This window comes from Lepidochelys kempii, chromosome 11 (genome assembly GCF_965140285.1).
Source record: "Lepidochelys kempii isolate rLepKem1 chromosome 11, rLepKem1.hap1, whole genome shotgun sequence".
Taxonomy (NCBI): Eukaryota; Metazoa; Chordata; order Testudines; family Cheloniidae; genus Lepidochelys; species Lepidochelys kempii.
The window spans coordinates 20736425-20762946 of NC_136390.1; the positions used below are offsets into that span (position 1 = coordinate 20736425).

The 26522-nt window shown below is 39.8% G+C and overlaps 1 protein-coding gene across 1 annotated transcript in view; it reads right to left on the reverse strand.

Annotated features, from left to right (window-relative positions):
- Window positions 1-26522, reverse strand: part of LOC140895919 (von Willebrand factor D and EGF domain-containing protein-like) — a 198798-nt gene that overhangs the window by 54270 nt on the left and 118006 nt on the right. Inside the window, 5 exon segments of the mRNA XM_073306827.2 lie at window positions 12031-12183; window positions 14082-14234; window positions 16727-16864; window positions 23312-23531; window positions 25244-25494. Coding sequence (XP_073162928.2) covers window positions 12031-12183; window positions 14082-14234; window positions 16727-16864; window positions 23312-23531; window positions 25244-25494 — 915 coding nt within the window.

A 26522-nucleotide genomic window follows, 5' to 3' on the forward strand; every position in this document is an offset into this window, starting at 1 on the left:
GGTGCAAGTGTTGGGAGGATTGTTCATTGTTCTTAAGATCCAAGGGTCTGGGTCTGTAGTCACCTAGGCAAATTGGTGAGGCTTTTTACCAAACCTTGTCCAGGAAGTGGGGTGCAAGGTTTTGGGAAGTATTTTTGGGGGAAAGACATTTCCAAACAGCTCTTCCCCAGTAACCAGTATTTGTTTGGTGGTGGTAGCGGCCAATCCAAGGACAAAGGGAGGAATATTCTGTACCTTGGGGAAGTTTTGACCTAAGCTGGTAAAGATAAGCTTAGGAGGTTTTTCATGCAGGTCCCCACATCTGTACCCTAGAGTTCAGAGTGGGGGAGGAACCTTGACATGGTGGCAGAGGTGGGATTAACCTGAAATCATTTTGAGATCAATTTGAGATTTTTTGAACTAGAAATACAGATTTTAAAAAGGAATTTTTTTTTCCTTTGGAAAGGAAGTCCAGAAAGCAGCTGAAACTGAAAGCAGCTTGTTTTTTCTCTGCTTTGTGGCCAAGCAGAGACAAAAGGGGATTATCTTTGTGAATTGCAGGTTTTCTTTGCCTGGAGGCAGGGTACTTAACTCCTGCAGGGAAATTCACAGTCTTCTAACCCAGAGTTTTTTTTTCCCTAAAACTAAATGGGGGGGGGGGGGGTATTCTACCCATTTGCCTGGAGACAAAAGTGGCAGGGTTGGTTTGTTTTTTTTTTGAATTTTGATTTTTTACAAGGAGCACAAGTTTGAAAAGGAAAATTTTTTTTCCTTTGGGCTGCTGGTAAGCAGGTTTCCAAGTAGTTGGAGGTTTTTTGCTTTGATTTGGGCCCAGAGCAGAGACAAGGGAATTGTCTTTTTCTGTAGGCTGACAATCACTATCAGAGAATAGGTATCCTATTCCAGCACAGCGAAATTTTACAGCCAAATTTTGTTTGTTTATTTCTAAACCTCGGGTGTAAAGTTAGTTAAAAACAGAGAGGTAAAGATGTCAGGCACCAAGGCACTACACAAATTGGAGTTAGCCAAACTGGAGACATTGAAAGAAACCGAAAAAGCTCTAGAAGCTGCTCACAGGAGAGCAATGGAGGCAAAGGAGAAAGAAAGCGAGGCAGCGAAAGAGGCAGAACAACACCAAGCGGCTGCTCACAAGAGAGCTATGGAAGCAAGGGACAAAGAACTGGAGGAGAAGGAAAAAGAAAGGAAATATGTGGAGGAGATGGAGAAGATAAAGGCTCAGCAGAATATCCCAACAAACCCTAGCAATCCTTCTCCAGGTACCACTTCCCATCCCAGAAAGTTCCCCACCTACAAGGTAGGCGATGATACTGAGGCCTTCTTAGAAAACTTCGAAAGGGCCTGCCTTGGGTACAACATCTCTACTGACCAATACATGGTAGAGCTGAGGCCGCAGCCCAGTGGACCCTTAGCTGAGGTGACAGCTGAAATGCCTAAAGAACACATGAACAAGTATGAACTGTTTAAATCCAAGGCGAGAGTCAGAATGGGGATAACACCCGAGCAGTCTCGTCGGAGGTTCAGAGCCCTAAGGTGGAAACCAGACGTGTCATTTACCCGACATGCCTACCACATTGTGAAACATTGGGATGCCTGGATATCAGGAGCAAGTGTTGAATCTCCAGTAAATTTGCCCTTCCTAATGCAAATGGAACAATTCTTAGAGGGTGTTCCTGAGGAAATAGAAAGATACATCCTAGATGGGAAGCCCAAAACTGTAATCGAGGCAGGAGAGATTGGAGCCAGATGGGTGGAGGTGGCAGAGAAGAAGAAAACTGGTCGCAGTTGGAGCGGAGACCAGAAGAGACAACCCCAGACCACACCCTATTACCGGGGGCCGCCTAAGGCCCCACCTACCTCCCAAAGAACCCTCCAGACACCTTATCGTCCCACCACCCCATTCTCCAGCAACCCACCTCGCCCCAGTGACCTGTCAGCTTTATATATACAACTGCAGCAGACTTTATATATACACAGTTTCCATGGTATGCATCCGATGAAGTGAGCTGTAGCTCACGAAAGCTCATGCTCAAATAAATTGGTTAGTCTCTAAGGTGCCACAAGTACTCCTTTTCTTTTTGCGAATACAGACTAACACGGCTGTTACTCTGAATCCCAACATAGTGCACCAGTGGAGAGCGGTTCACAGTCAACGGAAACAGCCCCATCCCCTACATCACTTCCAGAGGGACAAAGCATAGGTCCACAATCCCATGAGGAACTGATGTCTCCAAGATCAAGGGAACAGTTCCAGACCGAACAGGAAACAGATGAAAGCCTCCAGAGAGCTTGGACGGCGGCACGGAGCAACCCACCGCCTCTCAGCTCTTCTAATCGATCCAGGTTTGTTGTAGAAAGAGGACTTTTACATAAGGAAACTCTTTCTGGTGGACACCAGGAAGACTGGCATCCTCAGAGACAGTTGGTAGTTCCAACTAAATACCGGGCCAAGCTCTTGAGCTTAGCCCATGATCACCCTAGTGGCCATGCTGGGGTGAACAGGACCAAAGACCGTTTGGGGGGCTTATTCCACTGGGAGAAAATGGGCAAGGATGTTTCTACCTAAGTCCGGTCTTGTGAGGTATGCCAAAGAGTTGGGAAACCCCAAGACCAGGTCAAAGCCCCTCTCCAGCCACTATTGAAACCCCATCATTGAAGTTCCATTTCAGCGAGTAGCTGTGGATATTCTGGGTCCTTTTCCGAAAAAGACACCCAGAGGAAAGCAGTACATACTGACTTTCATGGATTTTGCTACCCGATGGCCGGAAGCAGTAGCTCTAAGCAACACCAGGGCTAAAAGTGTGTGCCAGGCACTAGCAGACATTTTTGCCAGGGTAGGTTGGCCCTCCGACATCCTCACAAATGCAGGGACTAATTTCCTGGCAGGAACTATGGAAAACCTTTGGGAAGCTCATGGGGTAAATCACTTGGTTGCCACTCCTTACCACCATCAAACAAATGGCATGGTGGAGAAGTTTAATGGGACTTTGGGGGCCATGATACGTAAATTCATAAATGAGCACTCCAATGATTGGGACCTAGTGTTGCAGCAGTTGCTCTTTGCCTACAGAGCTATACCACACCCCAGTTTAGGGTTTTTCCCATTTGAACTTGTATATGGCCGTGAGGTTAAGGGGCCATTGCAGTTGGTGAAGCAGCAATGGGAGGGATTTACACCTTCTCCAGGAACTAACATTCTGGACTTTGTAACCAACCTACAAAACACCCTCCGAACCTCTTTAGCCCTTGTTAATTATCTCATAGCATTCCCCACCTCCAACCGAAAGCCTAAGGTGTACCATATTAATTCTCTAAAGCCCTTTTATTCCAGAGAATTAAAAGTTTGTCAGTTTATAGCCCAGGGAGGAGATGACACTGAGTAGCCTGAAGGTGTCTACTATGAAGGGAAATGTGCTGGTGGTGTGGAAGAGGTGAACCTCTCCATGAACCTTGGGTGTATGCAGCGACAGCAGATCCAGGAGCTGTGCACTAGCTACGCGCCAACGTTCTCAGCCACCCCAGGACTGACTGAATGGGCATATCACTCCATTGACACAGGTAATGCTCACCCAATTAGGGTCCAACCTTACCGGGTGTCTCCTCAAACTAAAACTGCTATAGAACAGGAGATCCAGGATATGTTACAGATGGGTGTAATCCGCCCCTCTGGAAGTGCATGGGCATCTCCAGTGGTTCTAGTTCCCAAACCAGATGGGGAAATATGTTTTTGCGTGACTACCGTAAGCTAAATGCTGTAACTCGCCCAGACAACTATCCAATGCCACGCACAGATGAACTATTAGAGAAACTGGGATGGGCCCAGTTCATCTCTACCTTGGACTTAACCAAGGGGTACTGGCAGGTACCGCTAGATGAATCTGCCAAGGAAAGGTCAGCCTTCACCACACATCTCGGGCTGTATGAATTTAATGTACTCCCTTTCGGGCTGCGAAATGCACCCGCCACCTTCCAAAGACTTGTAGATGGTCTCCTAGCAGGATTAGGAGAATATGCAGTCACCTACCTTGACGATGTGGCCATATTTTTGGATTCCTGGGCAGACCACCTGGAACATCTACAAAAAGTCCTTGAGCGCATAAGGGAGGCAGGACTAACTGTTAAGGCTAAGAAGTGTCAAATAGGCCTAAACAGAGTGACTTACCTTGGACACCAGGTGGGTCAAGGAACTATCAGCCCCCTACAGGCCAAAGTGGATGCTATCCAAAAGTGGCCTGTCCCAAAGTCAAAGAAACAGGTTCAATCCTTCTTAGGCTTGGCCAGTTATTACAGACGATTTGTACCGCAATACAGCCAAATTGCCGCCCCACTGACAGACCTAACCAAAAAGAAACAGCCAAATGCTGTTCAGTGGACCGAAAAGTGTCAGAAGGCCTTTAACAAGTTTAAAGCGACAGTCATGGCTGAGGTTTTTCATGCAGATCCCCACATCTGTACCCTAGAGTTCAGAGTGGGGGAGGAACCTTGACATCAACACACACACAACTTTGCAGAAGAAGTGGGCCTTAAAGACATATAATTTGGTCTGTTCCTTTATTTAAGACTCAGAAGTTTTATTTTTAATTTTTTTTCTAAGTTTTCAACCACAGGCTGGGTCTTTACAGATCAAATTTCTGATGAAAATCAGTATAAAAATATTAAAAGCTTTTTTTCAGTTATAATTCCAGACCAGAGAGATATAGATATGTTTCTCAAACCAAACCTCTGAACCCTACCATGTTTGTCCGCCACTCATTTACCACATATTTTAGTCTGGTTGGGTATGTAACTTTTTCCCTCTCCTCAAATAGCTCTACTGGTTTCCTTTCTGGTTTATTTCAAGATCCAGTTTAATGATGTATTCTTTGACTTCAAAACTCCCCTTGGATGTGCTCCAGCCACTCTCACAGTGACCTTCTCCTTCTCTGCTCCTTTGTTATAGCCTTCTCTATGTGTACCTTACTACAGTTGGGACAAGAGTCTTTTCTTGTGCAGTTCCTGTCCAGTATCTCTCTCTGCTTTATCATCACTTCACCACATTTCAAATCTCAACATATAATGTCTGCTATTTATTATTTAACTCTCTAATTGTATTACTTTAGCAACTATGTAAAGAATGTCAGGATAGAGTTTCCAGGAGAGACTGTATAAAAAACAAAATTGTATTTTGTATTCTGGAGATAGCAATATATTCTACTTCTGCTTGATATCATGAGTGTCTGAAATATTAATAAAAATGGCACTCTTATCTGATGCCTCATGGGCCTTCAAACTCTTTCTCTTGGCTTAGACAGGTTGATATATATTCTTAGTGGCTTAGATCAACCCAGATCCTGTCTGCAGTGTCCCTGTCTGTTTCCATACAGACTGCCTCAGAACTTTAATAGCAGGGTATAGAGGAAATTCATGTTTCTTCAAAGGAAAAATGGTTTGAATTTGAATATTTTACTGAAGTTCTCCTTTCACTTTATTCAAGTAGTAAATGGCCTAAAATTACAATTACATTGTTTTGAGTGGTAAATACATAAAAATGAGTTACTTTACATATGAAAGCCCAGAAATTATCTGAACTGTGTCTTGTTGAAGACTAATAAGATTGTCTTTTAATATCACATGAGCACATCTAAATGCCCTCAGTGAGATTTTTCCTTTATATAATTTCCCAAAATTTCACAATCACTTTCAATTGAATAAATCTGGACAACCATCTTTTAAAAAAAGAACATTTTAGATAATAGCTTTTCTGAGTACATACTGAAACTTTTATAGAGTTTTTAGCTAGAATTAACTGGCAACAGGTCAACCAAATGAAGCACAAGACATTTTTACTTATGGACAGTATTAGCATGTTAACTCTTAGCAACAGCTTACCAATTTGCTGTACCGAAAGAAATACTACAGATTCCGGATCCAAACCTGGTGCCAGACAACCCTAAATCCCATTTGAGAAATATATAAATAACTGATAACATTAGTGCTGAATTTGAAGTTTGCCATATATCTAAATAGCCTCTTTTCCCAAATGCAAGGATTTTTCAAAGAGGGACATGTAGCTATTATATTAAATATACACTTCATTGTGAAAGCTACTCCTGCATTTAGAAACTGACAGCATCCTTGACACTGACATAGTCTATTCTGATATCATCCTTTTAAGAAAGTGTTTATATTTTTCTACTTGAAAGGGAATAATAAGATGGGCAAGAAAGAGCATCTTCCAGGTTCACTCCAAAGAGTAGTTGTATTACATGTAATCCTTTCTCTTCTTAGGCTCTGGGAGGATACAAAGGATTTTATTATTTTCAAAGCTGCAGGAATGTCCATGGTGAAACAAGTTGGGGCCTCTTGGAGATTTGATACCAAAATGACAAGCAAATGGGAGCCAAATCTCTCTCGTTCTGTTTTTAGATAAAAGTAAGTGGAGAGAAAAATTGATCAGGCATAATGGGGACTTTTTGCCTTTCCTTTGAAGCATTATGTATTGGTCGCTACTGAAGGAAGGACCTCAAACTTAGTGAACCAATAGTTGGATTTGGTGTGTCAGATCTTAGGTTTCTAAGACTGTACAAATAAATACAGTAATTCAGTAAATAGAACCTCTTAGTGCTACTCTTAAATAATCTAGATTCCAAGTGATTTGTCAGCAGTCACATGATAGACCAGTAGGCTCGGAGCATGTTTCTTAGTGAGAGCTTCTGAGAGTCTCCTAGACCCTCGCTTTTTCCTAAATAATTAAAAAAAAATCCCCAACACTTTAATAATTGAAATTATCCTCATAATACTTTATGGTGCATATATCTCCTTTCATCCACAAAGATCCAATAGTGTTTTGTAAGCTGTGTATAGTAATCATATCACCATTAAAATATAGTAAATCTGTCTACAGAAATGTACCGATTTATTCCAGATTCTGATGCATTTATCTGCATTGAATATTATGTCACTCCATGAGTAGATCTACTGACGTGAATGGAACTACGGTTGTGAATAACTGCTCACCAGTGTGAGTGGGCATTCACAGCCTGGCCCTTAGTAACTTTAGTTAAGGGTAGTGGGGCAAACCCCTGTTCTAATGAAAAATGCCTTGTGATAATGACAACAGCAGACAGGACATTGATTTTTAGGGTTTCATTCTAAAAAATATCACCCACAGTAAGCTGCATGGAAGCCAATGTAAACCTTGGACGTGAAGGCCTACTTTGCCCCTGCTAACATACTGTGGTTCCAGAGAATCTAGGTATTTCACATTAAGCCCTACCCATCCGTATTATGTTTATAACCTCTTTCTCTTTAACAATTCCTGTGCTGTTCTTATTTCTTCTTTAATAGCAAAACTCCTGTTTGACTTCAATAGGGCCCAATATGAATTATTGTAATTTTAAGTGTCTTTAACAAAACTGCAACTCTACCATATTTATGAAAACAGGAACTTTTCCCTTTAAAAAGCTGCCTGATATTACTACTATATGATTAAAGGGGCTTGAAAATGTAAAAAAGAAAATAATCTGGCTCTCAGTTCTGTCACTGTAACAAACTACAAGGCCTCTGCCCTCTATAGATTATTTGTTTGGAGGCTGAGTTGTTATTATTACCGCTTAAGAATCATGATGGCACTGTGATTGCTTAAGCAAAAAAATGGCATGGTCTTGGTAGGAAAGGAATGTAATCTATACTTGATGTTCTGATTGAATGTAAATATTATTCATGGCATATAGCTTTGTCCTTTCCCTGGTGGTTTTATGACTTGGGCTTCATTGGTCTCCTATTGCTGAGTTACATCATTTGCAAAATATATCATCTGGGCTGGAAGCACTTAACTGATAGAGTATATGGATAGGCAAAGCTGGAAACCATTTTTCTTTTAAATTATATAAACATATTCTTCCCACTGTGTATACTTTAGGGTGGTATATCTGAGTCATAGAATATACTATAGAAGCTTCCTTTGATAATCTTTTGGAAATAGCTAGTATTTTAGTGAGTATTACTAAAAAGGAGAAAAATGGAAATGCTATCAGATCTTTCAGTTTCCTAACAGCTGAATAGGAGATGGCTTTTAGCTGCAAGCAGTTAAGCACTGATAGCACAGAGTTGTCACCCACCCCAGCAATTCCAGAATCTTCTTGATACTGTTGGGGTTATCCTGCATCCCACACTGAATGCTCTGTGAGTCCTTCACAATCATTTCCATTAAATGCCATCCTACTGTGACGTTTTTGATGCAATGTTACAATGCTTCTGTTACCATGTTGTCCCATTCCCTTATGTGTCAACACAATCCAAAAGATTGTGGTGCATAAATTTGTCCCATGGGTTGAATTTAGCAAAATGGCAAACCCTAAGCATAATGTGCAAAGGGTCTAAAAGATGGAGCATGGCACAGGCAGCTAGCGACTTCAGAATTCTAACCCCAGTTTTCTCATTCATTATGCTGTATGAATTTGAGCAGGTCACTAAACCATTGTGACACAATTTCCCCCCATGTATAAGGGGAATAAGTGCAGATAGATGAGGGCTGCTGTGACTCTGACTGATTAAACCAGACTAAACAAACACCGGTAACATCTGACTAGCACAGTTACTGCAACATGCAATACCAATAATGCCACTGCTACCTCACAGTAGGACGTCAGCTGTCTTATTTGTGAAGCCAAGAATGCCAGTAATATGACCTGTGATACTGTATGTTTTCATTTAATATGTCCCCCTCTCCCAACCAAAGGAGTGATAGATATTTTATCCAAAGCAGAAAACAGTGACTAGCAGTAGTGAATAGGACTAAATGCCTTAGGCTTTCCTTTTCATCACACTGCTAGCAAAAAAAAAAAAAAAGGATATTGATACTACTACTAAATAAAAAATCCTAGGTTACCAATTTGTTTATTTTGGGGTAAATACGGGCTTGTTTTGTTTTTTGCCTAAAAACAGAAAACAGACATTCCTTTTTAATAAAAGCAATAAACTTTGCCAAGTGCATGAAACCTCATACAATTTCTGAGACGGGGCATGACTATATATAAGTGATATGAATCAAGAATTACTGCTTTGAAATCTAGTAGGTGTAAATGACATATAAAACTAAAGGTGTAAACCATTATAAAAATGTGCAAGTGAGAGCAGATTTAGGCCTGTATTCAGCTCAGAAACTGATCTGTGACACCGAGGAATTAACTGTAACTTGAGTACATCATTAGATTAACTCTTACCACAAATCAGTGGTCAGTAAATGGCACTTTGGTATTTATAAATCGCAATGGAAAGACATGAATGTGTGTCTTCTCATCAGAGACTGTTTTAAGACACAATTTTCTGAAGGCATGAAATAACATCTTTTCGCCTCAGCTAATGTACCAAGGCATTTTAGTAAAGATGGGCAATTCTGCAATTTCTGTATCAAAACATATTTATCCCTTAATCCTTAAATCATGACAATTGAATATAATACAAGTCAAAACCGTCCAGCAAAAGATGAAAATGGGAATTAGCAAAAAGAGCTTTAGATTAAAATTTCTGGCCCTGGAAACAACCAGTACAAAATCTCAATACCTCCTCAAGCGCTTTAGCAACTCGGAGAGGATTCTGTATGTTTTGTTGAATGAATGACAGCAATAGTTACAAGGAAGAGAAGCTGTTATTCAAATGGGGATTTCATAATAATCATAATCCATAAATGTACATAAATGTAATTGAAAGCTTTTGTATCTTTTAAACATCAAGTACTATATGGTACATCTGCTTAAATCACAGAGCATTTGCGCAAGAAAGTTAAGCTTTGCATTCCGGATATAAATTAAGACACAAATACAAACTAATTGTTTGATGTCTGTTATCCTCAGCTGAGCTGCTGTAGCTATTTCCTTTTTTCTCCTATATACTAAAGCAAACTGCTTTCTTCTTACCTTGAAATATACATGTTTGTAGAGCTATACAAGGGCACTTGGGTTGACAATAAAATCTAGATAAATGATACAACAAAAACACAAAGGAATGAAGTAGTGGTTCATGTGGTCTGCAAAGGCAAACATATTTACCCTTCTCCAGTGCGCACGAGAAATACACACAACTCTGTGAAATCCCTGGAATTATGAACAAATGATTGAGCACTCACAGCTCTGATGGAATTCAATGGGAGTTGAGTAGCACAATCTTTGAAAAATCAGGCCACTTTGACATAAATGCCTACTTCAGGCACGCGCATTTGCAATGAAAAAGGCTAGAACTGTAGGTCAACATTTTAAAAGATATTCTGACTGCTAAAATGGAAAGGAACAAGCAAGTGGGCTCCTATTCTGGAGCAGGAGGCTGAGGAGAGAAGTAAAGACTCTCTCACAAATGGTTTACATAAAACGGGCCAGTTTAAAGTTTGGACATATCCAAGGAATCATCTTGCAACCCTTTCCCCCCCATCCAAAAAAAAAATACTCAGGCTATTTACCACAGAATCCTAAAGGTTTTTCCCCCCAGGTTTATTCAATCTCTGACATAAAAATTGCTTTTAAAAGAAGCGTTTTAGTTTTAGAATTAATCTTCCTTGGAGCTGTGAATTGCATGCATGAATCATAATAAACTGTACCTCCTCGATAAGTGTTCATTTTAGAAGACACACAACTTCTTCAATTAGTAATTCTATAAGTACAATGCAAGAAGCGTATCTGATTTACCCTATCAATATTTTGTACCAATATCAATTCAATACCTAGACTGTAGAATGTATGTCCTATGCAATGGCATTTGAATGACCTTAAGGGCATAGACTATGTATCCTAACATTTCATTAGCACAGCAAGGTGAACTTCTGTGCAACAATGCAAAGGTTAGTTTATTTATATGCACAATTATTTATTTTTTTGCTCATCTGCATTCAGGGCCTCATCAAGTTATAGAACAATCAATACCTGACTTTGTGACTCTGACAAACTTAGTAACATACTGCCATACTTACATAGTCATTGCTAGAAAAGAGGAAAGATGTTTGGTTTTGTTCTTGTTACCTGTAAATTCAGAAAACTGGCTAAAATCAATATGCAGTTCAAAGTGGTTGGATGACGCCTACACTAATTGGCAAATTTGCTTCCTTCTTGACAATGTTCACTAAAATATCACACAAGACATGCTCATTGATTTGTAACAGAAATGTGGTTTTCCAGAATGAGGCTTGAAGGGTAGCTTGAAAATCAGGAGAGTCCAATTTGAAGACTTAACGCAATTTAAAAAGATCCTCAATGAAACATGACTTCTTTAAACACATTCTGGGCAGGAAGCAATACGAAAAGAAAAAGTATCCTCACTGTTCTTAGAGATTAGAGAGGATTTTGTAAATTTCATTAAGATTAGAAAGCAAGATCTAATGATGGATGGTTGGTGGGTTGAACCCCTTGCGAGGTCACATGCACTATTGTTTCCTCCTGTTTTAGGTTAGGGTCCATCTTTGCTTCCATCACAGCAGAAAACCTCTTCAAATGACCCACCCTCCAAGAACAACTGAGTTTCAGAAAGCTGCAAGGAAGAAAACTGTTCAGCTTATGGAACACACACTGAAAGATTGTTTGGACATTTTAATTATCTTTTGACCCCGGCTATTGATACATGCCTCCTTGCTTACCTCCTCCCTTACAGGTCACCTTGACATATGCATGTCTTGTAACCAATGAAGCAGGTAAGAAGGAGGGTAGGGTGCTATTGGCACAAATCGTGCTGTTCTGACTGATAATAGCACAAATTTTATGCTTGCGGCCCTGTGTTAGAAATAAAGGTGGGGTGATTCTTCTTTACCATGGCACCCATGAAGTCCTTCACCACAAAACTGTTACTGTTGTAGACAGCCTGCTGAGTCTGGGTTATCTCCACTCAGAAAGAGTCAAATATTTCTGGCTGTGACACTTTTCTAGCTACTCTGCCAATTATTGTTCAAAAGTTTTGACTGATTGAGCATTATACATAAAAAAGAAATATGGTATATCATAGTATTACACCACCACAGCTTACATTTTCTCATAACCTTACCTCAAAAAACATTTTTAAAACCCCAAAAAGTACCTGGTCTAGGAGTTTGTGTACAGATTCGTCCATTTCCAAAAAAGCCTGATGGACACCGACCACAAATGTACCCAATATCAGGAGGTTTACGATCAACACATAAGACCCCAGGGAAGCATGGCCTATTGGCAGGTCGTTCAGGAGCTCTGACACCTAAAAGAGTATCCAAGAACTTTTCTTTATTAAATTAAATCTTTATTAAAAGTGAAACAGTGACTATATAAGCCTAGCCAAGGCTTTACACTACTTTTATTCTTTTAAAATATAATTAACATCAAATGTTTCCCAAATCTTATGCCAAACATAAGAATGTCCTGAAGGCACAATGTATCAGAACATCTGTTTCTTATTAAAGCAAGATTTATTAGTCCTCTAATTATGTGTTTTAAAGTTTATTACTCAGAGTTGCTTGGCGTTTATCATGGACAGAATAGAAATTGTAATTTTCAGCATAAGTGAAAGATTAACAGGGTAAGAAACTGCATTATTCAGATATCCCATATTTTAAAAAATCATTGGAATCTATTTGGCAAACCATATTTTGGCAAAGGTAATACATTACCTTTAGAAATATATTGTAGAGTTCTGCATATGGTTCTGATATAGAAATTGTCCAGGAAAGTCCGTTATGTGACACAAGACTCTTTAAATTCATTTAATTTTGTACAGAGTTAAATAATAGTAGAGGTTACCTGGCAATATGTAGTTATCTGGCCTAAAACAGAGATAACAAAGGATGTATAAAGTCTGAATGGTGGTTGTATTTCTTTTTAAACTGTCTTCAGTGGGCTCTAGATTATGACAATCAAATATTTTCAGTGTTAATTCTGCACATTGGTTGCAAAAGAACTAGTACAAAGTAAACTGAAATATTTATGGATTTATGTGGTTTTAATGCAATGTGTAGACTTACTTTGGATAGTGGCTACCACTGTACAACTACACAAAAGGGTAAGAGGACACAAAAAACAGTTCTCCCACATGAACCCCTGAACAACAGCCAGTCACAGACCTCATCTTTCTGCTTCTTGAGTGTACTATAAGTCCCAAAATGGTGCGGACCAAACTGCAGGCTCATGCCAGCATAAGGGGAGTGAAGGATTCCCCATGTTAAGGGTGGAGCAGTGTCCATTGTAGTGTACGTTTGCTGCTCCTGGCGGCATTATGTCTGCTGAAGGAACAAAGATTTTGGGAGATGTATGTTCCCCCTCCAATTATAGGCTGTGGCAAAAAAAATCCACAATAGATTCTTAATATATGCTTTGAGTCCATATTTCTTGCATGACTGAAGCTCCTGCATAACTCTGGGGCTGGACATGGACTCCAGGAGAAGACTCCTGGCAGCCCATGACTAGGATAACTTCCTATTAGACGTCAGTGCCTTTGTCTATTTTTTTATGCCAGCAAAAGTGGAGTCCCTCCGATAGGCATGAATAGAGATTTCAGTGCTAACCCATCCAGAGCTGGAGAAAGTTTTCTGGATGAATAGTTTATTCACTGTATAATACAGTTTTGAGTCAACCAAAACTATTCCCAAACTTGGGTTGAATTTGGTGAATGGTTTTCTCAGGAATTTTTTTTTAAGTCTAAGTGTTTTGATGTTTTTAAAATAAAACATTTCAACTTTACATATAGAAACAACATTTCATTGTGAAATTTAGCTAGATTTCTTAAAAAAAATAGAAAAAAGAAAACTCTGAGAGCTAAGTTAAACTAAAAAAGGGTGAAAAATTGTTTTGGGTTGAACAAAATGTTTTGCTTGACCCAAAACAATTTTTATTTTTATATTTAGTGTGTTTTGGTTTGGCCACCAAACTGAAAGATCCACCATGAATCTTATCCACACTAATAGTTCCCGTACCTATGTCACATTTTCTAGTAATAATGCAACATTTCTGTGTTCTCTGTTTTTTGCATTTGGCTCTGTCTTATTGTGATGTGCTGGAAACAATTATTTGTGATTATAAGGATGTAAAATGTATGAAGTCTTGGTACATAAACTGCAAATCTGAAAAGAAATGTCATGGCATAGCATAACTTTACATACTTACCATGTGTGTCACTACCGTTAACACTCTTAATTGCAGGAGCTTTCTTTGCCTCTAAGGGTTGCATTGGCCATTCACCCTCTATCTTGTTCAATTCACCTTTGGCATTATTATTATCAGTAATGAAATCTTCTGTAATGTCAGCAGTGGCCTCATCTGTGATAGGAAAGCATATGGAGGTCAGGGTAGCAAGGTGTTAGAGCTTAGCTGTGACTGATGATAAAAACCAACAGTAACAGCAAATCAAGTAACCCCCCTTTGTTTATCCTAGAAGCCAACCATAAAACAAATGCAAGCAAAGCAGATGAGTCAGCTGCTGAAAGTCATCAGGACTTCAGTACAAAAATTATAAGAAAATATATACTAAGCCCAAATTACCCAAACTTTGCTTAAATGAGAAAAACACCCAATATGCATAGTGGTCATAGAGATGTAGCTGTTAAGGGGTCCACAAGTTCCGATGTGTAATGTGGCCTGGCTTTTCAGATCTAGATTGAATGCTGGGATCTATAATCTCTCTGCCCCATACTTCTATATGAAAACGAGGACAGCTGTAAGCTATGTAGTAAAAGTCTGTGGGCTGATTTTACAGCTGCGCACATTGGATACTCCTGTACACCGTGCACAGAGATGTAAAATGAAAGGACTGATCATTAGAGACTTTTAAAAATATTAATTTCCTGAACACATTAGGGAAACTACCTGAATGAGTTAGGGACAGTAAAGTCCATCTGGATTCATATTAGCTAGCTTGATCGGGGAAGTGTGTGTGTGCTCAATCTATAGATGGAAGCCTGGAAGAGCTATGTGAAGTTCTAGGCAGAGACTCTACAGTGAAGCAGAGACAGAGATAATATGTTTTCCAATAAAGCTCCTTGCTCTGTGCTAGAGGAAAGTGACTCTGATTCTTTAAAATTGTCACATGACTGGAAGAACTGAATGAGAATGCAAATGAATACCTATTTTTTTGTTCCAAGGTTTTTTAATGTAAACTGAAAAAGGTTTGTTTTTTAATGTAATCTCTTCCCCCTCACACAATTAATCAAATTAACACCAAAAACGCAACAAAAAAAAGCAGACACAGCGGCAGCATTGGAATTACTCAAATTGATGGAGTAATAATGTATAGCAAACATTTATGTCCGAGAAAAGTGTAAATTTCACTGAAGGAAGAGTCAATAGGCCTGACAATACAGCTCATTGATTTCAACATTCCTCTATTATAGACGTGTATAGAAATACCCAGCAGCTTTCTTTCATAATCAACAAAAGAAAGAGTAGGTGTCTTGGCAAGTCTGTCTCGTACTGCTTGAAATTTTTGGAAACACTTACAAATGAATTTCAATTGTTGATTTATTTCCCCCCCAAAAATATTTTTTTTATTGGGGCTGGAGTGGCAAGAGCTGATTGAGGCTTCCCCAGCAGTGCCCTGCCACAATGCACAAATGAAAAAAGTAAAGGGACAGAGTAGATCAGATTCTTTGCACCTGGGACGGTCCCTTTGAACTACTGGAGCTGCACAAAATGACCTTAAGCCTCTCCAAGGAGGCTGATGAGGATTTCTCAACATGGGGTAATCCTGCGTTTCTATAAAACCTCTCCTTGTCCCAGCTGTATGCCCAGCTGGGAGCTGTGGCTTTCCAGTGCTGGAGGAGGCAGTGAAGCCCAGTGTACTCCACTGGTCCACAGAGGGCTTAATTGTCTGTAGGAGAATGTTCTAGCTGGTTCAAGGCTGCTTTAATTGGGGCTGGTGTAGCTCCCGGCTGCTCCCAGGAACATAGAGCCACCTTTGCCTTCCTCTGTACCTTTCCAGTTGTGCCAAGCATAAATCCAGCAGCACAGCTGAAGATAGCATCCAGTATGCAAACACTCAGCAGACATACAAGTGAAATTCACTTATGTGCAAAGGGCTTGCACAAGTGCCTTCTCTCCACTTAAGCTCCACACAGGGCCAGCTCTACACTTTTTGCCGCCACAAGCAGCGCGCCGAGTTGCTGCCTGAAGAAGGGAGCTGCCGCCGAATTTCCACCACGGAACTGTGAAGATACAAGCTGACGCCAAAATGCCGCCACGGTGAAAAAACCCATGCCGCCCTAACGATGCACGGACTGCCAGTCCTTTAAGATTGCCGCCCCAGGCACGTGCTTGGAACGCTGGTGCCTGGAGCCGGCCCTGGCTCCACCCTATCCCTTAGTATGGGGACAGAGCAATCTTTTACAGATGACTCCACAACCGATGTGCACCATAGAGGTGGCTCTGCATTCATCCCAATATGGCTTCAATGGAGGAAACCGTTGTGGAGTAGGCTAGAGGAGCGGGGAGGGAACCACACATACTCAGATCCAGGGACCAAACGCCATGGCAATAGATAGGCAGATTATTTTCCAAGTACTGTCTGTGTAATCATGGATATGCTGTAGGGCTGTGCATTAAAACAAAGATTTCAAACACCAGAAAAACCCACAGCTAACAGAGCCCAATATGAGAATAGTCAAATTGGTAATATAATAGTAGCCTGATCTGTGTATTTAAAGGCCTGACCTTACTCCCATTAAAGTGAGTGGCAAGACTCCCATTAACTTCAGTGTAAACAGAATTGGACCCTAATTTTTGTCTGTCTATATAAGTAAATCATGCAAAACACTTACATCTGCAAGATTTACCATCCCCCTCCATTCCACTGGGGCAAGTTCCACATATATAAGATCCAAAGGTGTTTATGCAAGACACTCCAGGAAAGCAAAGATTCTCTTCACATTCGTTCACATCTTCCTGACAAGTAAGCCCTGTGGCAAAAACAAAGGAGAGGTTAATAAGAAGGAAGGATCTGTGTTTATTCCTCAGCTGAAATGTTCAGGTAGACTCTTGAAAACTCATTACAGGGTACATCACTCATTTTAGAGCCAAATTCCCCAGTCTCACTTAAATCTGCTGTTATCTCACTGTTTATTATTACTGTCAGTTTTTTGCATCAGAACTGTTGAACTTGAAACTGCGTGGAAAACTTTAGACATTTTAAGAAAATGAAGCTTCATTTGAAGCTTTCGTCTCTGCTTTTTCTTTTTTTCTTTTTATGTCATTTATCTGAGATCTTTGCCATTTATTTAAAAATTCAGTGTCACCATTTGGACTTTAGCATGTTGAGAGCCATGTTCTGATGTATTGTGCTGTTGTTTTCTATTTGAGCCATATTATTAACAGCTTGTTGCTTGTCAACCCAATAGGGTTTGCTTGGAACAAATCTTACAAAACAACCAGATGGTTTTTGGAAATTTTCATGCTCTGTTCTTATAATGTAATTTAAAGGGACACGCTCAAAGCAAATTTGGGGCAGAGTTTAAGTGTTCTAAAATAATAAACGACTGTAAAACTCAAATAGAGTGTGCGTCTTGCATTCTCTGCAGTCTTTACATCCCCAAATTTACAGCACTGGACCAGTTCAGGGGAACCTAAAAAGGAAACTGACCATCTAGCGAAACTGACCATCCAATAAATAAAGTGATCCTGAGTAATCTGTGTTGAGAAAATTGCAAAAGGCAAACAATGTAAATGAAAAGTTGAATCAGACTTTAAAAATGTATTTTACTTTAATAATAACGTAAGGATGATATGTTAATATCACTGGTAATGGCATTGGGCTTAAAATAGCACCTGACCATCTCAGGGGCATATGGACAAGGTAGCTAAGGTTCAGGTGGAGTATCCAGAAAGTTTGTAGCATATCATGGCCTAGGCGTGGTGGGGAAGCAGAAGAAGTGGTATCACTGAAAGGTGTTTGGGACAGGGACTGTGTATTACTGTGTGTGTAGGGTCACTAGAACAGTTGGGCCTCAATTCTGATTGGTGCCTCTGGGCAGGGCTACAATACAAATAATAGCAACAAGGACTCTGGACAGATTATGCTGGCCTCAAATGGGTCCCTCGACAGATGTGGAGGCTGAAAGTGCTGCTGTTGTTGTGCAAACCGTGCTCCCTCATCTCTTGAGAGAGAAAAAACAACGAAACTCTGAGAAGGGAAATATCCTTCTCCTTGTATTTATGGAGAAATGACCCACTGAGGGATGCAGGACCAAACTCTTGAGTGTGATCCTATTAAATATACTGAAGAATAAGTAACCGACCATTTTGAATTATAGGGCTATAATATCACTGAGGGATTCTGGGAGTATTATGTAGTGTAAGAGAAACTAAAGTTTGTTCCATTACTGGAGAAATAGTATAAAATTAGAAAAGGCTTCTAAAAATAATTAAGGGACTATTCATTTCATAGATGGATCCATGGTGGTTTTGTAATTAAGTTACTGCACTTGAGGTTGGATTCTAGATACCTGGGTTCTATTCCCAGTCAGTGGATATTGAGGTTTTTTGGTTTTGTCATCAGTAGAGAGAGGACAATATTCATGTTGAAGGGAAATGAATTAATATTTGTGATGTGAATTGAGGTAGATAGAAGGCACTTTCCTCAGACTTTTCAGAAGCTCCTGCCCATGTCTATTCCCATTCTCACTTCCACACTCACTGAAGGCTAGTCTACGCTACTGCACTACATTGGCACAGCTGCACCAATGCAGCTGTGCCGCTGTAGCGCATCTAGTGAAGACACGCTATGCTGATGGGAGAGCGCTCTCCCATTCGCATAATTACTCCATCTCAATGAGAGGCGGAAGCTATGTTGGCTGGAGAGCATTTCCCACTGACATAGCACAGTGTGGACACCACTTTAAGTTGACGTAACTTGCATCACTCAGGGGAGTGGCTTTTTCACACCCTGAGCGATGTAAATTGCATTGATTTAAGTGGTAGTGTAGACAAGCCCTGAGACTCTGATGTCACGCTCAGGAATGCAGGGATATAATTCACTTGGATCACAGCTACTTAATGCATCCTGTATTTAGTAAGTTTCTTCTCTAGAAGTGGCATTTGGGAAACTCTCAAAAGAGTTAACATTTTGCTTCTACTACCTGTTCACTATCCTTTGTAAAGATTTGTTGCTAAAATGGTGTTGTCACTTGAGCATGATAGCATTGCCTTCTCATTAGATTATTGATGGCTTTCTAGGGAATTGAGACATAAACACAACATCCAGGATGAGCTTATATTGTTGTCACAGAACCTGCCCTGAAGTAAAATCATCTACCTCCCAGCTGGTTTTAAGCTTCACTGGCTTATAATTTTTCACCTGCTATTAAAACATTGAGATGTATTTCTGTTTTACTCAATTATTTCTTTATTTTGTTGTTGCTTTGTTTGTTTGTTTGCTTGTTTGTTTGTTTTTTTAAGTATTTTTTGGTCAGGAAAATACAGCAAAAATAATGTATATTGAATATAAATGTCCAAGAAAAAAATGTGATTAGTGAAGCCTGGTGTGTCCTTCAACAGACATGAATCATACATCCATGGCTTTATAGTCATGGTAATAACATATTATTAAGTGTTAGCTATTCTTCAATCTGCTGTTTATCCATTGTCCCAACAAAATATAAGTAGAAGCAAAGTGTTCTTTAAATCATACTGAAAATATCCCATAAGGATTTTTAAGCAGCAAGCTGCTTATGAAGACAAGCTGGTTCACATGGACTCATAGGTCTTTATTCTCATATACTAATATAACACCAATGGGTCTGACTCTCCACATGAATGAGTGCAGCAGGATAAAACTGGTGCAACTCAGTGGAGAATCAGGCTCATTGACTTCACTAGAGTTAGTCCTGATTAATGCCGGTGCAAATGAAATCAGAATCAGGCCCACAGTCAATTAATCCATCTCCCTGGGCCCAGTGAAGAATTGTTCCCTATACTATGTTTCTGAATGTTTTATCAAACCCAGTTTTAAAAGTCCCTAGTAATGAGGTTTCTCACACTCTCCTTGGGAGACTATATTCTCCAGCCAAATAGAAGATTCCAATCAGCTTCACTGTTAGGGTATATTTTAGATATTCATCCTACACTTTCCCTTTCTAAATTTCTTTTCCATACTCAGTCTCACATAGCAGGTTTTTTTCAAGATTTCTTTCTCTCACTTACTATCTGAATTTGCTGTCCCCGAATACATTGGCTTGCATTTTTCCACGTCTCATTTAATTTACTTTCTGCCCATGTTTTTAACTTTCTCTAAGCCCTTTCTCACTCCGCACTGCTGTTCATGTATCCTTCTACATTTTGGGTCATTGGTGAATTTCATTAACATGTCATTTACTCCATCTTCTTGAACATTAATGAAGATATTAGAGGAGGCGTAACCTAATACTGATCAATATACAGTATTGCTGACTTGCCTATTGGATTGCCCCCGCCATTTTAGCCCCCACTCTTTTGCAATCCCATTTATTTTATTTAAGTAGTTGGCATATTACTTCCCCCTCCCTGTTCCCTACTCCAGAACTTGCAGTGAGAATGCCAGTTTCCAACTAAAACACTGGAGTTTGTACAATGTATGTAGCCTGGTGAAGTGCTTTGACAGAGCTTTAACAGCATGGGTGGAGGGGTGGGGAGGGAGGCGGAAGGGGGCTGAGATGCCCCCCAGGATCTTATTTGCTAGTGCATAGTTTGCTACGAAGGAAGCTGAGAAAGAAGATCCTGGGTTATAGCATGAATATGTGTGTGCTTTCTTTGTGTGCCAGCAAAGGGAATCCTAGGCTGTTTTTTAGCCTCAAAAATATAAGTTGTCATGTCTCAGTAAGAAATATCTTTCTTCATTCCTGCTGCAACTTTACAGTTGTCAGTTGCTTAGAAGAAAACAAGCAGGAGCAGTGAGGGAATTGCTGAAAGAGAGGGTGTGGGTTTGCATGACTGTTCTTCGGTTTTCAGACGGGTTTAGTAAAATCTGTTGGCTGGCTTTGGCTGAAAATGGATATTCCTCCCTCCTAAACTGAAGTCAGGTTTTTCCATGGGCCTACTGTGCATTTGGGCATTCTGACCCCACTTTTAGTCACCTTTCCAACACTAGGGCAGCAGTTTTCTAGTGTACAGCAGCCACTACTATTTTATTAGGGTGTGTTTTATGTCTGAACTTGATTGTTTCAATTTTTGAAAGTGGAGTGTAACTTTCAGTACGGAACTTGTGAGTATCCACATTGACACGTGGTTTAGTTCCAGGAGACACACGCTCAAGAATGGTAATGACCTTTCATCACTAGACAACAGATTTTAATCTGGCATGGTTTGACAGCAACTGAAAGTTGTTACTCTTTGATGGCTGATTCAGCAGACTTTGTGAAACACAGAGGCACCTGAGTGGTATTGTTCCAGAGCTATAAATGGCTACCATATTAGTAGCATCAGGGGCGATGCAAAGGAATAAGTATTTGAAGACTTGGTGAGAACAGGGGTGAGCCATATTGGAGGAAGCTTTTGCTGCCACTGTGGTGTTGTAGTTATTCTACCAATAAATAAGTGACTTCATTCAACAAGGTTTCTTATCTGGTGCAAACATTTAAATTCAATTTTTTCACATTTCTCTAGTTCTTTTTCTATTCTTGAAATTGGCTTGCACCTTATATTAACATTCTTGAAGAAAGTTCCTGCTATGACACGCAAAATATCAAAACAATAAGAACTTCTGTAAAGTGCATTCCCAACACAATGTGTACTGTCCATTTTGTTTAATCTCTTTGTAAGGTTTCTCATGTGCTTTCACACTCTAGTTTTTCAACAACATCTCAATATTTCCAATTAGCCAGAGTAAGCAACTGACTTGAATCTTTTTATGAGCAACAGGAAGTTATGTTTGTAGCTGGCTGGCTTAGTTTTATCTTTCTCTAACTTATACCTTAAAATGAAAATGACAGAGGCATATCATCTGAGATAAGTAATTTTAGCAATTTGGTACACGTACTATTTTGTATTGTAAATACTCCTCTGAGACCACTTTGGTTTGTCAGCAAACAGTCCAGGGTTTATTTAAGTATCCTCTCAAAGAGTGTAGAATTATGCCCATGCCCAAAATTACTGTAACAGCAAAACCACTTAAAACAGAAAAAGAGATCATAGGATCATAAAGAGTCACCAGGCCTGGTTCACAGCGGGTGTAGATCTGTGTACTTTGTTGGCTTTAATCAAACTGTAACAATTTATACCAGGTGAAGATCTGCTTTATAACAGCTAGAGATGGAAATTCCTCCTGCATCTACCTGCTCACTTGTACAAGTGATTGAACTATTCACTGCAAATCAAAACCAAAGGCCTAAATCCTTTGTAGGAGGTTCAGCTATGTCTGTCCTTTAGCCTACACTGTTTGTTTGATGCTTATACTATCTCTTTCCATGTTTCAGTCTTTTACCTCATTCTTTCCTTTCATTGCATTTCCTGCAGCTTCCCATCTGTGTCTGTCCCTGCATTGCATTCTCTCATTCCTTCCCTCATGTGCTTTCAAGTCTCACCCTGCCCCCACAGTCTCTTGCTCCTGGTAAATGAAAGGTCAAATACGTCTTTCTCCTTTATGCCATCTGCATGAGAGCCATCCACAGTTGCAGTGCTTGTGCTGTCATGAATGTGCATTGCCGCTTGTTTATCACCGTCTGCAGCAGCAGATACCCAAAAAGGTGACCAGGAAGAGGTGAGACAATGGCTCTGTATGTCCTACATGGGGGTCAGAAGAGATGGCTAGCCAGGCAGAGAAGAGTACACTGTGCGAGCAAGATGTCTGGGAACTCCAGAGGTGTTACGCCTGACGAAGGCCCGATGACTAATGAAGCTTCAGGTAGGGTAGTGTGGTTCTGCTACAACAATAAACCTCTTAATCTCTCTCATGCCCTTTTCAGCTCTTCTTCCCTCTCTCCCAACATCAGTCATCTCCTTTCCAGTCGCCTTTCTATTACCCATTTTCAGTTCTGCCCCCTTTCTGCTCCTTCTCGGACAGCATTGACAATGCTCCTTGGTTCAGCTTAGTGCAGCCCCAGAAGCCCATAAAGATGACCACCTGCCTGTTCTGGGCTTCCCAGCTCTCTTGCTTGGATGACGGAGTGGGAGTTAGAAGGAGATGAACTGAGGTCAGAACAGTTCATAACACCACAGGCTCCAATCTGATTTCAATGGGCTGGAGCTTTCGGTTGCTTGATTCCCTCAGCACCGACACCAATGGCTGTCCACATGCCTTAAGCTAAGAAAGGGAGTGATGGCAGCAGAGAGAGGATTCATGCAGCCCACTTGACAGATGTTTGTGGACATCCTACACTGCGTTTGAAAACCCCACAACTTATCAGATCAAATAGGAGTTAGAAGCAGTGATGTGTTACCTTTTAAACCAGCTGGACATTTACAAATGTAGCTATCTACACTGTTCATGCAAATGCCACTCCCACATGAGTTTGGTTTGCAGTCATTTATATTTTCCTGGCAAAAGTTCCCATCAAATCCACTGGGGCATATGCAGAGATATTCACCAATTCCTGGAGGGAAGTTAATATTGGTAACACATGATCCACCATTCATGCAGCTGCAAGGCTTCACTAAAACCTGGAGAAGGCAAAAGGGAGTCATAAATATGTTTCTCCTATTGAATAATCACAGAGGAAAGGTGCATCTAGCTACCTTTTAAGGTTTGACTTGAAATGCAAACTCATGATACATTATTATAAAAAGTAGAGTTGTCAGGAACATGTCAACAACACTTCTTTTGATGAAAAATGCTGATTTGTTGAAATCTAAACTGTTTGCTGGAAAGCACTGGTTTTGATGAATTTTTTGACTTGAAAAAAACATTGCAAAAAATGTCAAAATTGTCAATGTCCAATTTTGACATTTTTAAAGCATTTAATGACATTTTTCATTAAAAACAACTTTGCATCTAGGAATTTGACTTAATTTATAATAAAACAAGCTTAAAAAGAAGGAAAGGCTGTAATGAACATAAAACGTATAGAAATGAATATAACAAGATATTTTGATGTTTGTTGTTTTGTAAATGAGTGAAAATTTTTGAGATTTTGACTTTCATCCCAATTTGGGATGCAAATTTTTTTTGAAATCTGTTTACCATCCATTACTAATAAAAACTTCCTTCTAACCAATGTACTATTTGCATAGAGCTAGTCTCACAGTGAAGGCTTTTTATTTATACTATTGAAAGCTGGATTTTAGCTTCCATCATTTAGGGGCACAGTCTAACCTCAAATATGCAAACAAAATTCCTGTTGGCTACAATAGCAATTGTTATTGAGTATCTGAGGGCAGAATTCCTTAGTTCCTTAGTTTTGAATGAAGAAATAAATAATCTTTTAAACTGCTTGCCTGCCTTTAGTGTTAACCACTAATTCTTTAACAAATGTCTTTGCAGGCATGCATTCCCTAGATAGTCTCTATTCCAAGTAAAGAGAACAGCTTCAAGTGCAGTTATGCTGTGTACTTGCAAAGACAAGATTTCAAAGAATTTTAATAAAGAAACATTCTCTCTATAAAATCTAGCTATACATTTCTAATACACCCATCACAGTAACAACCAATACATCTGTTAGTCTATAAGGTGCCACAGGACTCTTTGCTGCTTTTACAGATCCAGACTAACACGGCTACCCCTCTAATAACTAAGTTATAGTTTCCCCATTTCTTTAAGAACTCTACAGATGATTATTTTGGCTAAAACTTTGTTAGGCATCTGAGTCTCATTAGCATCTCCAACAATTATCCATTATTAGCAAAACTGCTCTAATATTAAGAGTCTGCACCCCACCTCATTCATCTCATTAGCTCATGCTATCACAGGATTAATGTAGCACCTTACAATAAAGACAAAACAATGTACGAGAAACCAAAAGTGGAGTAATGACATAAGAGCAAGGTACCCTCTAAAGATATAATTGAGAATGAGTTATAATCTCCCCTTTAGAGCTAAAACTTGGTCTTTTATGTTACGTGCTTTTTTCAAAGATCCAAATGCAGACTGTGAATGTTAAAGCCAATTAATGAACTATTAAGAGGCTGTGCAAGAGTGTTCTTTCAAATAGCAATCAATAGAACCTGCTCCTGTTCAATGTATATATTGGTTCTATGCTCTCAGAGATATTTATTTGATTAATTGATCATTACTGCCATACTGGATTATATGCACTTACTAAGAAATAGCTGAAGTCTCAGTTTTTAAGACAGTAACAAATTATTAGCCATAATGGAAACTGCACTAAACCAATAGCATGATAAACAGTTTTTTTTTCTTAACGTTCCCCTCCTACCTCAACAGAGTATCTGCTTTGTGCATTGCATTCATCTGACACAGAGAATTCAAAGATCTGCGGTTCTTCCAAATCGACTTTCCAGATAAGAAGGCCAGCAGGAGACAGCGTGGCATCCTGTGGCCCAGCCTCTAAGATGAATAGCACTGCCGACCCTTCAGGATCCACTGCTATTAACTGGTAAACAAAATTCTCACCAATAAACGTCAGCAGCTGGCTGGAAGGGACTTGGAACACAGGAGGTAGATTGTCTAAAAAGCAGAAACGAGACAACGATTATGTACATTCAGACTTCTGCAATTTAAATATTCACAGGGCAGATTTTTTTAAGTAATGTGGTAAATAGACTAAGTGAACTAAAGCTGATGATAAGAGTAAAGTAGGTGTCAGAGATAACAAAGTGCTGTACTCCATCAGAAAGCACAACCTCCTCCATTCTAACTGGTTCATCACTCATATGGAACCTTCATCATTTTTGTGATTCGTCGGACATATGGGAGCAGTCCCAATATGAAATTATACCCATCCACTGCTTCCCTTTCCCCATCTCTTACCTGAAGTGGAAACTGTAATTCTAATAGGGGCAAAGACCTGAAAGTACTGAAACTTCAGCCAGCTGTTTCTGTATGTATGGCTCATGCAGCTCTATTTATAATGTGATCCCCCTGTTTCTAACTATGCATCGGACAGGACTTATCACAATGGGGCACAAATCTTGGCTGGAACATCCAGTTGCTGCTAATAATAGCACTTGTATATTTGGTAATATATATAATGAAGTCTTAGGAATATGAGAGCTCCCTGAAGCAATCAGCCATACATTGATACTAATAAGTGGGATTTGTGTGTGTTTAATGTGTGTGTTATAAAGTATGTGGATTAGTGAGGTTGTTGAGCTTTAGTGACTATTGGAGTGAAGCTCAGCACTATAACCTAGTCTGGGAGTTCAAAGTAGTAAAATCTCATTCTGTGGGCAAGTTAGTGATAGAAAGGTAAGGGAGGTGTTATTTGATTCATAAAAATGGTGTCATCCTCTGTGGCATGGTGAGGAGGGGACTCATTACCCCCCGGGGCTTCCAGTTGTAGATCCTCCAGTTTGTGGAAATTTTAATAATACAGTGTCATTGGAAATGGGTCGAGTTGGGTATCATTCGTAAGCCCTTTCTCCTACAAACATAGTGGCAAATATGACATATCCAGAACAATTATGTAGACATATATTCAAGACAATGTTTAAAAATCAATGTTTATTTAATTATATTTTAACACAGAGATGCAC